This window comes from Humulus lupulus, chromosome 3 (assembly GCF_963169125.1).
Source record: "Humulus lupulus chromosome 3, drHumLupu1.1, whole genome shotgun sequence".
In the NCBI taxonomy this organism is placed as follows: domain Eukaryota; kingdom Viridiplantae; phylum Streptophyta; class Magnoliopsida; order Rosales; family Cannabaceae; genus Humulus; species Humulus lupulus.
The window spans coordinates 205,711,808-205,723,121 of NC_084795.1; the positions used below are offsets into that span (position 1 = coordinate 205,711,808).

At 32.1% G+C, this 11,314-nt stretch overlaps 1 protein-coding gene across 4 annotated transcripts; it reads left to right on the forward strand.

The window, feature by feature from the left end:
- The first annotated feature begins 2,124 nt into the window (after window positions 1–2,124).
- On the forward strand, window positions 2,125–7,948 carry LOC133823378 (DNA replication complex GINS protein PSF2-like). Of its 4 annotated transcripts, none has more exons than XM_062256107.1 (6): window positions 2,125–2,438; window positions 2,700–2,778; window positions 2,954–3,032; window positions 3,135–3,209; window positions 3,303–3,417; window positions 7,721–7,948. In XM_062256107.1, exons 2-6 carry the CDS (start codon window positions 2,702–2,704, stop codon window positions 7,771–7,773), a joined length of 399 nt encoding a protein of 132 aa, XP_062112091.1. In that variant the 5' UTR covers window positions 2,125–2,438; window positions 2,700–2,701; the 3' UTR covers window positions 7,774–7,948. The 4 variants fall into 4 exon arrangements, with proteins under 4 accessions (XP_062112091.1, XP_062112090.1, XP_062112089.1 ...); XM_062256106.1 differs by lacking the exon at window positions 7,721–7,948 and adding an exon at window positions 4,485–7,174; XM_062256105.1 differs by lacking the exon at window positions 7,721–7,948 and having other exon boundaries at window positions 3,303–3,654.
- The last annotated feature ends 3,366 nt before the right edge of the window (window positions 7,949–11,314 follow it).

Genomic DNA, 11,314 nt, shown 5'->3' on the forward strand with positions numbered 1-11,314 from the left:
CCTCGTTATAGCCGTGGCCATCTCTGAACCTTGACTGGCTATGGTGGGACCGACTGTTTCCTCTGTTGCCTCCTTGGGCTGGAACTTCCCGAGCGTTAGGGGGAGGCTGCATCTCAGGGTCCCTAGGTGGGACATCATCCTGAGGCATTGGTGGCTGCTCTGGCCTTTGAGGGCTTGTAGGCTGGAGCGGAGGGCTAGGATTGGGACCTCTTTGCGGTGGTCCACTCGGGGGTTGGTTAGGCTGCGAGGCAGGTGCAGCCTAATTCCTAGCCAATTGGAGGGCAGCTTCGAGGGCTGCCATGGCATCCCTCTGACGATGGTCCATCTCCGCCTGTCTCTCGCTCAGCTCTTGGTGCTGGCGCTCTATCTCTCTCTGCTGTGACGCCATTATCTCGGCGGCACTCTCTTGATTGGCCCTCAGAGCGACCAATTCATCTTGCAACACCCCTAGTGTTGTCTTCAAGGCCTCAGAGTCTACTTCCTCCTCATCGAACTCCAAATGAGGCTCGTCTTTAGCCATGTTTGGTGGAGGAGGCTGGGATGGAGCGGCAGCAGCCTGTCCAGTTTTCTTGGTAGTCTTTGCCATTAGTTTTTCTCAGATTCAAGTCTCTCAATGAAAGCACCAGAATGTTGACCCTGATTTTGGTCAACGTCACGGAGTCTAGGAAACGACAAGAAAATGATATAGAGCTTGAAAATAATCTAATGGAAAGATAAAGAACACAGGGATTTATAGTGGTTCGGCCCCAATGATTGGTAATAACCTACGTCCACTTGATACTATTATTGATATTGAATTCCCAAGGTGTGATCAAAGAACAAGGGTTCCTGAGTTTCACGGACCTTAGAGGAAGAAAACAATACAGTGATGGATAATAGTAATATAATTCTCTAAGCATAAAAGATCGATCCCCCTTCCTTGAGCTATTTCTCGTGTATTTATAGGCTCAGGAAGGGTTACGTGAATTAGGAAATAATATCTATCTTTAATGATCGGATCTGCAGGCCATAATGAAGAGATATTCTCGGATATCCTCACAACTGTACAGATCTTTACATAAATGAACGGATATACGACCAGGCTGGTCGTATATAAAACTTGATCTCGTCGTGCAGAAATAATTCTGGTCGATAGGCGAGCCATATCTCTGCTACGTGTCTGCCACATGTCAAAAATCCTTGCCATGTCATCAGCAACTGATTTAGGGAAAAACAATTTGGATTATGGGAAATCGAAGCGGGCCGTGGTGCTTGACAGATGGGTCGTGACGCCTGTGTTCGTACACGTGCTAAGAAAAAGGGCAGTTGTGTCTTTTCGAAGGGAAAATTAGGGTGAGCTGAGTTCTAAAACATTTTTGGGGGAGAACAGAAGGGAGACAGAGAGAAAGAAGCAAGGAAAAACACAGGAGGCTACGCCATGGAAGATTGGATTGGACCCAGAGTTCTTTTCTTCTTCTTAATCTCTATTTTATGTTAAGGTTTATGGATTCTATAGTAATGAATATGAACTAATTTCTGTTTTAGGTTTTTCAATTGAATCACTTGAATCTCTACTATGACCTAATGCAAAGTTTGATTTTCTTCTTCCCTTATTAAGATCTTTTCAATTTATGCTTATTGTATGAGAATTTATTGACCATCGTTTTTCATAATTTTAATGAGTTTGAATCAAAATCTGAAAAGTGAGGTCTGGACATACTTTAATTGAATTGACATAAACTCAATCTTGAACGAGAATATCACGATTGTTTGTGTAGCTTTTAAGTTGTTGATCTTAATGCTTCTTAAATATTGAGTTTATCATAGAAATATAGAAAATTCTCACTTAGGTTGAATTTTATAATTCATAACTTGATTATAAAACTTTATGACAACTTTCTATCTCAATATAAGGCTGAGCATAAAATCCGAAAAATCGAAAAAACCGTGTACACCGACCTTTTGAACACTGAAAAAACCAAAACCAATTAAACCGAACACCAAAAATACCACCAACGGCGCAAGCCACCACTGTTCGATCGGTTTGAAAATTTTGTGTGGACCGAACGGCTGAACCCAAGCCGACCGAAATGTATAAATATAATATTTTAAATAAAAATAAAAATAAAAAATCTGAAAATTTGTTAGGGCACTGAATCTCTTTCTTTCTCTCTCTATCGTATACTCAGTCGCCTCTCTCATCATTCAGCTAGCCACCCCTCATCTCATCTCATCTCCTCATTCCTCTCTATTTCACTCTCCTCCCTCCCAGCCCAAACGAATGGAACAGACTGACCAGACCAGACTCGGCGACTCAGCGGCAGCACAGCCCAGCCGCACGACCACAACCCACGCACGCGACTGCTTCACGGACACGAAGCTGACCCTTCCCACTCTGGCGACTGCTTAACAGACATGGAGCTCCGCCACACTGATTCGTTTCCAAGCTCATAGTCCAGGTACTCCATCATTGAACTACTTGATCTGATCTGATATTGTCAATATGTAACTATTCTAATAGAATATATCCTATTCTATGCTTTTTCCCAATCTTCAAATGTATACCTCTGTTGATCTGAACTGATTTTGTCATTTAAATGTATCTATATTTGAGAATGCTGTGCCTTTCCTTGGTCATTGTATTTCGATTAACACTTTCTGTTTTGTTTGATATTGATTTTCGATGAACACTGACTGAACTTAATGAAATAATCTAATAGTTATGATGATGATGATGATGATGATGATGATGAGGAGGAGGAGGAGGATTATGATGATGATGTATTATATATATAATAGGTATGTTTTGTGAATGAATTCTTTAATTTGGAACTTGTTCTTTGTTTGGGCTTAGCGATTCTTTATTCTGTTTGTATACATAGGGTAGAGATTTATTAGATTTGGGTTCTGTAATTCTGTATGCTATGTAGTTTTTTCCTACTGACATTTATACTTACTTTTTCCCTGTTATTAGGTTTATTAAAAATCATAAACACTTGATTGAGATGGCTGGTCAATCGGATCCTCACCCTTCTCTCTTTTCGGCAGAGGAGGTGTCCCTCTCTCTCTCTGTTTAGTTTGATTGGAGTTTTTGATACAAATAAATATATCATATATTTGTTGATTTTGATTTTTTTTTTTGGTTGAATGCTAAGATTGAGTTCATGGGCGAGGATGAAATGATCGAGTTTGTGCCCAATATGAGAATGGAACCTCTTAATTTAATTTCGGTATGTTTTTCCATCATTGTCATTTTCGTTATACGTAATTTTATCAAGTAACTTGTTAGATTTTGATTGTTTAGCAAATTTGTATTTTTGCAGGGGGATTACGGTCCATTCTTTCCGCAGATGGTTACCCAGGTACCCCTTTGGCTTGAAATTGCTTTAAAGAAGAGAGGGAAATGTGCAATTCGACCTCCTTCTTGGATGTCAATTGGTGAGTTTAGCTTGTTGAGCATTTGTTTTGCAAAAACGCACCAACCATGGCTTTTTCTTAGACCCATCTGCTTCATGAAACCCATTTATGTTGTTTTTAGTTTCTAAATAATGTAATTGTGCACTGTACAGTGTTGGTTTTGTATACTAGTCATGCCTTTATGTGATTTATAGAAACTTAGAATACCTCTGCGTTCTGACTATTTTGTTGGAACTTTTGAACAAAAAGCTTGACTCAGGATACCTCTATGTATTTATGTTTTAAAAATACACAAAAATGGATTCCAACAATCCAAATTTTTTAGTTTTTTTTGACTAAAACTTTCTCAAAAAAAAAAAAATCGGTTTGGTCGGTTAGTCCAAAACGGTCGGTTTTTTTTCTTTAACTAGTTTGGTCGATCGGTTTTTGGATTGCACCAATCTGGATCGAAAACCGAAATCTGGATTTAATAATATGAAAAAACCGCCCAAACCGACCAATGCTCAACCCTATCTCAATATGGAGAAGAATTGTTAATCTTGCATTAGTAAATGGTAGAGTGGAAAGTAGATTGAAATCCCTAATTGTCTTTATTCTTGATTTAATTCTTGTGTTCTTTTTATTTGTTTACTCTTGAACTTTACATTCATTTATGTTCTTACTTTTATATTTTACAAACTAAGAATGTCATTAGCTAAATAGAAACTAGATTAAATTTTTGGTAATTGATAATTCAGTCTTCGTGGGAAGATAATTGTATTTACTGAAATTTATTAAATTCTGCGAATATGTAAACTTACGTTGCTTAAAAATTTCACCAAATACCCAAGTAAATCATGTACAATCATCAACAATAGTATTTATTTTTTTTCAATGCTAATTTGATGGAATGATCCCCAAATATCAAAATGTTAAATCAAAAGGATTTGCTGAAAAATAGTTGAGAGAGATAAATTGTAGTTTCTTTTGCTTAGCTAAATGACAAATGTGACAATGTTTAAGATAAGGAATTGAATCTGAAAATTGTATTTCTTTATTGATTTGTCTACTAATTGAATAGAAGGATGCCCTAACTGTGAATGCCACAGGTTGGGATCACATAAAGCATTACGAGATACAAATTTTGAAGAAGCTGACTGAAAATTAGAGTCTTGGTGAAGATAGTATAGGTTGGCAACGCGCTTAGTATTCCAAATCCTCAAAATTTGTTGCTGTAGAGTACAATGTTCATAATTAAATGTTAGTATTATAGGAGTGTGTTGGATAAGTGAAGTAACAGAAAGTAAGTTAAATATGAATTGTGGAACATATAGCACATTATGAAGAGTGATATGTTCATTGATTCTCACAATGCCTACTTTCTGAACTTTGACAAAGGTTCCATTTGGAAGTGTAACATGGTTAGTAATGATCTTATCATGGAAACTTTGAAAGCAATTGATATTAAATCAATTATTGTGTGTTGCACCACTATCTGGAATCCAAGAATGGGTTGATAATGGTTCTTTGTTACCAAAAAAATCGGATGCAGCTGGTTACATTGGAGGCAGCTGGTAGATGTGTGTCCACGCTTGGTACCCCTTGAGTTAGTTGTTGGCTGAGCAGAGAAATTAGCTGCATAGGGAGAGTCGTTTGACTAGGAGTAGATTCTGAAGTGGATCTGGAAGCTTGCAACGCTCTGGGCTGCGAACGAGTGGGAGGGTCATTTGGTTTTTGGGTTTCTTGGCTTGTGGAGGAATCATTGATAGACTTGCAATTTCCATATCCTGGAGGAAACCTGTGAAGAAAGAAACACTTGTCCTTCAAGTGTCTTGGTTTATGACAGTGAGAGCATGTTGGTCTCATATTCTTGGTCCTAGAATTAGGAAAATTGGTAATAGCTGCAATAATAGAACTTGAAGAAGAGCCAAGTTTACGTTGGCGTTCTTCTTGGAAAATCGTTGAGTAAGCTTTGGACAGGGATGGGAAGGGATCAATCAATAAAACTTGAGCTCAAACATAATGAAATGATTCATTTAGACCAGTGAGGAATTTAAAAACCTGTTCTTCATTTTAGAAATCACCATCGCAAATGAAAGCAACACAGGTGCAAGGAGTACGTGGTCGAAGTTCATTTATCTTATCCCATATGGACTTGAGCTTTGCAAAATAGCAGGTAACAGTATCAGCTCCTTGATGTAGAGAAATTAGGGTTTTCCGAAGCTCAAAAACCCTTGGTCCATTGCCTTGGTCAAATCGACTATTGAGTTCAGACCACATAGTCGCGGTTGTGTCGAGGAACATTATGCCGCTCTTGATTTTGGGGGAGATCGAATGCAAGAGCCAAGACATCACCATCTAATTGCAGAGATGCAATGAATGAAAAAAGGGGTCGGTTATAGCTGGTTGTGGAAGAGTACCATTGAGGAACACTTCTTTATTCTTCGCCCCAATTGAGATTTTGAAGTCATGCCTCCATTGTTGGAAATTCTTATCAGGGAGTGGAGGGGAGGCAAGAATGAGCCCTGGGTGATCTCTAGTGCCTAAGAAATATGGGTTGTTGTCTTCTTTCACAGATCGATCAAAAGAGGCAAAAACATGAAATCGATTTTATGTATATGTGCCATCATGTTCGCCGGGTTGTTGCAGTGGTGGTCCCTATGGTGCAACGGTTCTTCTGAGTTGAGATGGAGTACCATGTTCGACGATAGGCGGAGAAGGGTCATTGGGCGAATCAGAGTTGAGCAGAGAAGGGTCATGGGGCGATTTGATGTATACGTGCCACCATGGTCGTCGGGTCGTTGCAATGGTGGTCCCTCAGGAGTGAGAATTATTTTGGGCTGAGATGGCGCAAGAATGAGCGGACAAGCGGAGGGGAGGCAAGAATGAGCCCCCGGGTGATATCTAGTGCCTAAGAAATGTGGGTTGTTTTCTTCTTGGGATGTTCAATCAGAAGAGGCAAAACACATGGACCGATTTTGATGTAGATGTAGATGTGCCACCACGGTCGCCAGGTCGTTGTAGTGGTGGTCCCTCAATTGTGACGATTCTTCTAGTCTGAGATGGATTACCATGTTCGACGAGGCAGAGAAGGTTCATGGGACGAATCAGAGTTGAGTGGAACATTGTTTGTGGTGAAGCTTCTTGTTCATGTTCTAGCCATACAAGATGAAGGTAGGGTCTGGAGAAAAGAAATCTTGGTGAGGAAATCTTGATTTTAGGTATGGCCTGATACCATATTAGGAAACAGAGAAGAAAAAGTATTATTCCTGATGTCTTGTTTCTTATGATACAAAAGGACAAAGAGCTTGCTTTATATAGCAAGTGGGAAAAAGACATTAATACACTAAATAGAATATCATAACCAGCTAACTAATCTTAGGTAACTTAATAGAAAACTCTCGTGCTTAAGTTAATAAGTAAAGAAAAGAAAATCTTATTCCAATTCAACAAAATAACAAGTAAGAAAAATGAATCAAAGGTCTTTTTTTCAAGTGAGGAAATGGATATGTTTACAGGCAAAAGTTAATAAGTAAAGAAAAGAAAATCTTATTCCAATTGGTCCATTTCAGCATTGCTTTTATTAAGCTTCCTTTATTCTTTTTAAGTGGTAATTAACACCTCTTCACAACAGAGGTGCATAACCTTAAATCACCTTCTGATTAAGGGTGTTTATTGGATCACATCCAATACTTTTAAATCTATCTGATCCGATCTAATCTAATTGTCTATTGAATGTTAGATTTTTGTACAATCCTACTTCTACTATTTTTCCTATAATAATAAAACGATGGTTCATGTATTTCTCTTTTTGTATTATAGAAAAATGGAAATATCTTTTGAGCCGAAAATTTAGGCCTCACGATGATCCTTGGTTCTTGTGCAATTGAACACGTGTTTTCCAAAGAATGATTTTCAAGTGTGAATTTTAATTTTGTTTTAGTTTACTTGGCAAAAACGAATACATGTGATTAAATATTAATTTTTTAGTTCATTAAAGATACAATAAAAAAAGTGTTTTTTGTAAAATTGACTATAATGGAAACTTTAATAGGCAAACCAACTCTTCAAAAATATATACTTACAAAATAACATTTATAGTCGTTCATTTCAATGTAAATATTGCATTAAGTGGCCCTAAATTTAGACAAAACGTTAGGGTTGCTACGTGTAAATTTAATAACATTATTTTGTAAATTTCACATTTTCATGTTGTTCGTTGAGCAAATTCCCAAAAAAAAAAACATTGTGTTATGTCTGAAAAAAATTGTCAAATGGTAACTTTTTTAGTATTAATTTCTCAATCAAGATTCATTTTTGGCTTTTAATGTCTTTTTCCGGTTAGAAATGTCGATTCAGCCAAAGGAAAAGGACTTGTTGGAAACTCTAGCTACTTAGAATGGCCAAATTGAAATTAGTCAGGGAAGACCCCTCGCTTCTCATAATATTATTCAATTATAAAATATACTTTACTTTGTGGATGTGTTTTGATGTACCTAATCCATACAATTTGTTTCGCTCCTTTTATTTTTGTATAAATCAATTTGTTATCTGAATGGGGGAGGGTTGAATATTAATTTGTATTTTTATTTTGGCCTGTAGTAAGATACATCCAAATGACATTAATTAATGGAAAAGAATTCAAACTTTATTTATATATATATATATATATATAATAAATGTGTAGATAAGAAAAATTCTTAATTTTAACCATTTGTTAATTTTTTTTTGTTAACTTTAACGAAATATTCTTTAATTTAACATTAGATTGTAAACATGATTTAAACTTAAATCAAATTAAATAAATAATTAATTAAACAAATTAAAATAAGATATTTTACAATAACAATTATTTATAAATAATAAAAATTATACTTTTTATAACTTAAATAAAATTTAATTAAATTTAAATTTAAACGTCACGTATTAAAATATTATCATATTAAAAATATAACATAATATAATCTACTATCAACTAGAAACAAACTTCTTTTAAAAAAAACTAGCAAGAAACTTAAATTTAAAATTCATGTATAATATTAATATTATATTAAACATATAATATATATTCTTTTGTTGTCGCTATCAAATTAAAAAACTAGAACAAACATAAACTTAAACAAAAATAAATTAATTAAAATATGATATTTTTAAGATATTTAATGATAATTTAAATAATTAAATCATATTTATTTAAAAATAATAAAGTCATACATATTATTTTTTTATCTTATAAATTTGTGTTATAGTTTATTTTTTATCAAGTGACTGTAGATCTTTTTCTTTCATCAAATTCACCAAAAGATATTGCAAGTTACATTAGAAATTAAAAATAGTTGATGCATGTATACTACACTATGACTTTTTTTATTATTATTTTATTCTATTATTAATTTCTTTTTAAATATTATTGTAATTTATATATATGTCATGTAATTATGTAAATATATATCTATGTCATGTAGTTATGTAAATATATATCTATGTCAATGTTATATTTAGATGTAATATATGTAGATATTGTTGATATAAATATTTATATATACTATAAAATTGTAATTCATTTTATTATATATTGAAAAAAAAAATGAATTGGTTTTTATTAAAATTACAGACAATATTTTGCCATAATTTTTTAATACATTTATGTCATTCATTATATTAAACATATTTTATTTATTTAAATTTTATATAATAAATAAAAAATAATAAAATTAAATACATATTTAAGCATGTTTATAATTTTAAAACTAAACAAATATGTATTACACATTATTTTTACCTAATATATTTATATATATATATGGCTTTATGTTTCTCCACCTGCCTTACATATATCACTAGTTTAAATTGAGCAAAACTTATTTGATGATGACAGTCCACATAAAATCACATTCATTTTCTCCTAATTAAGTATTTTAATCACCTTAATTTTCACTTCCTATTTATATTTATAATATAAATGTATAGTTATTCTAATTAATAATTTTTATATGTAAATTTTTTAAAAGAAGGGAATTAATTGTATATCAATTATAAGTGAGTGAATTAAGTAAATACATAAACATAGCTGGTTTTTTTGTCAATTTTGAGTAATGTATAAAAAAGTAGACATGTAATTTTGAGACTGAAAATTTTATTCTAAATTCATATTTATATAGTCATCATCTTCTACTAGAATATCAAGGCATTCTTAAAGAATGAATCTGATTATATTCTTAAGTGGGGCCAATAATTCATTTAGTGCCCCTTACATAAATATTCCGGTTTTAAAATGATTGAGAAATATATGGATCACGTAAATAATTTAGACTATGATATGACTACAAATATAGATTTTTATATATATATATATATATAATAATGAGAAATTCTACACTAGGAATATGCCTTTTGTCCTACCAGCAGGAGCCTTTTGTCCTACCAGTAGTAGGAAGGTTAATATTTTTACCCAAATATTTTTATATGACGGTGTACATTATAGTTATAATAGACATTTTATAAATTTTTGATAAATTTCGAATAATTTATAATGCCAAAAAAACTTAAAAATAATTTTTTTCACACTCGTATAAAACAGGCTTAAAAACAACAAACTTTCATGTTTTCAATATATGAAAATATTACGATTCAATTTTTTTATATATATATGACAATGTAAAACATAATTATTTAGAATCTCCACAATATTTTTGGAGAATTTATAGTGCTAAAAATAAAAAATATGTTATTTGGAAGATTGTTTTCCATATCATAAATTATTCAAATTTTTTAAAACATTGATAAAATATCTTAAATAACTATAAAATACACCTAAAAATACATACATACTTTGAGGTGTAGACAAAAGGCATAACTCCACTATATTGATCCCCCATAAATATTTTTATATATTAGAATAAAATGAACCAAGAGAGGATTGAAATGTAGTAGGTGAGAGAAACTTGCTCTGGAGTCACTTCACAAATCATGATACATTCTTGTCAAAGCAATATCGTCAAAGGGTCACAAAAAACAAGCAACGTAAGTTTACTTTTATTATTATTTATTACTGTAACATAAATTTTAAATAAATAATCAATATCATATATTATAAAAGAATAATATAAATATTTAAAAAATAAAATAAATTTAAACTAAAATATTGTGAATACTTTAAATAATATATATAATATGATAATTTTTTAAATCATAAACTATCATGCCTACTTTTATTCAAGATACACAATATTCATGATATTCTTCAATGCACATTTCTGTGATTCGAGAAGCTTCTTTATTCTTGATAGAAGATGATTGTTATTTTACTTTAATTTATTATGTATAGTTACAGAGTTACATATTTTGTACACATCACACATATATATAATGTATTTATAATGTTTGTTATTATTTAATATGTGAGTTTTTTCACATGCAATTCTCATTTTTTACACTTTGTAATATTTAGGTCCCGAAAATTGATTTTGTATCAATGAGATCCCCGACTTTTTAAAATAGTATCGTATAGGTCCCTAAATGCTAATTTTATTTCAAAATACATAAATAAAATATAAAAAAAAGTGAATCAATCTTAAAAAAAATATTGGACTACTTAATTTTTGACAATACCAAACACGAGATTTTTTTATTTTTTTTATTTTCATGACATTTTAAAAAATATTTAATAGTTTTACAAATTAAATTAATTTTTCATTAAGAAAATTCTTACCTATATTTTTTTTAATATTAATAACTGAACTATCATGAGATTATCAATATTTCTCATGTGCATATTTATTTTTATTTTGTAATTTTTTTCTATAATAAAACTTATAACAAATCATATATATATGCAGATAAATAACTTTATGTACAAAAACACATGAAAAAAGCAAGTATAAACATAATAAAAATTGATAATATCAAGATAATCGAGATAATATAGTTATTCGTATTA

Bases quoted from the DNA above. Each gene is read 5' to 3' on its own strand.
- LOC133823378 (XM_062256105.1), top strand. From the start codon at position 2,702: ATGATGATGATGATGATGATGATGATGATGAGGAGGAGGAGGAGGATT. The intron at 2,779-2,953 runs GTATGTTTTGTG...CCCTGTTATTAG, and splicing joins ATGTATTATATATATAATAG to GTTTATTAAAAATCATAAAC. The intron at 3,210-3,302 runs GTATGTTTTTCC...GTATTTTTGCAG, and splicing joins AACCTCTTAATTTAATTTCG to GGGGATTACGGTCCATTCTT.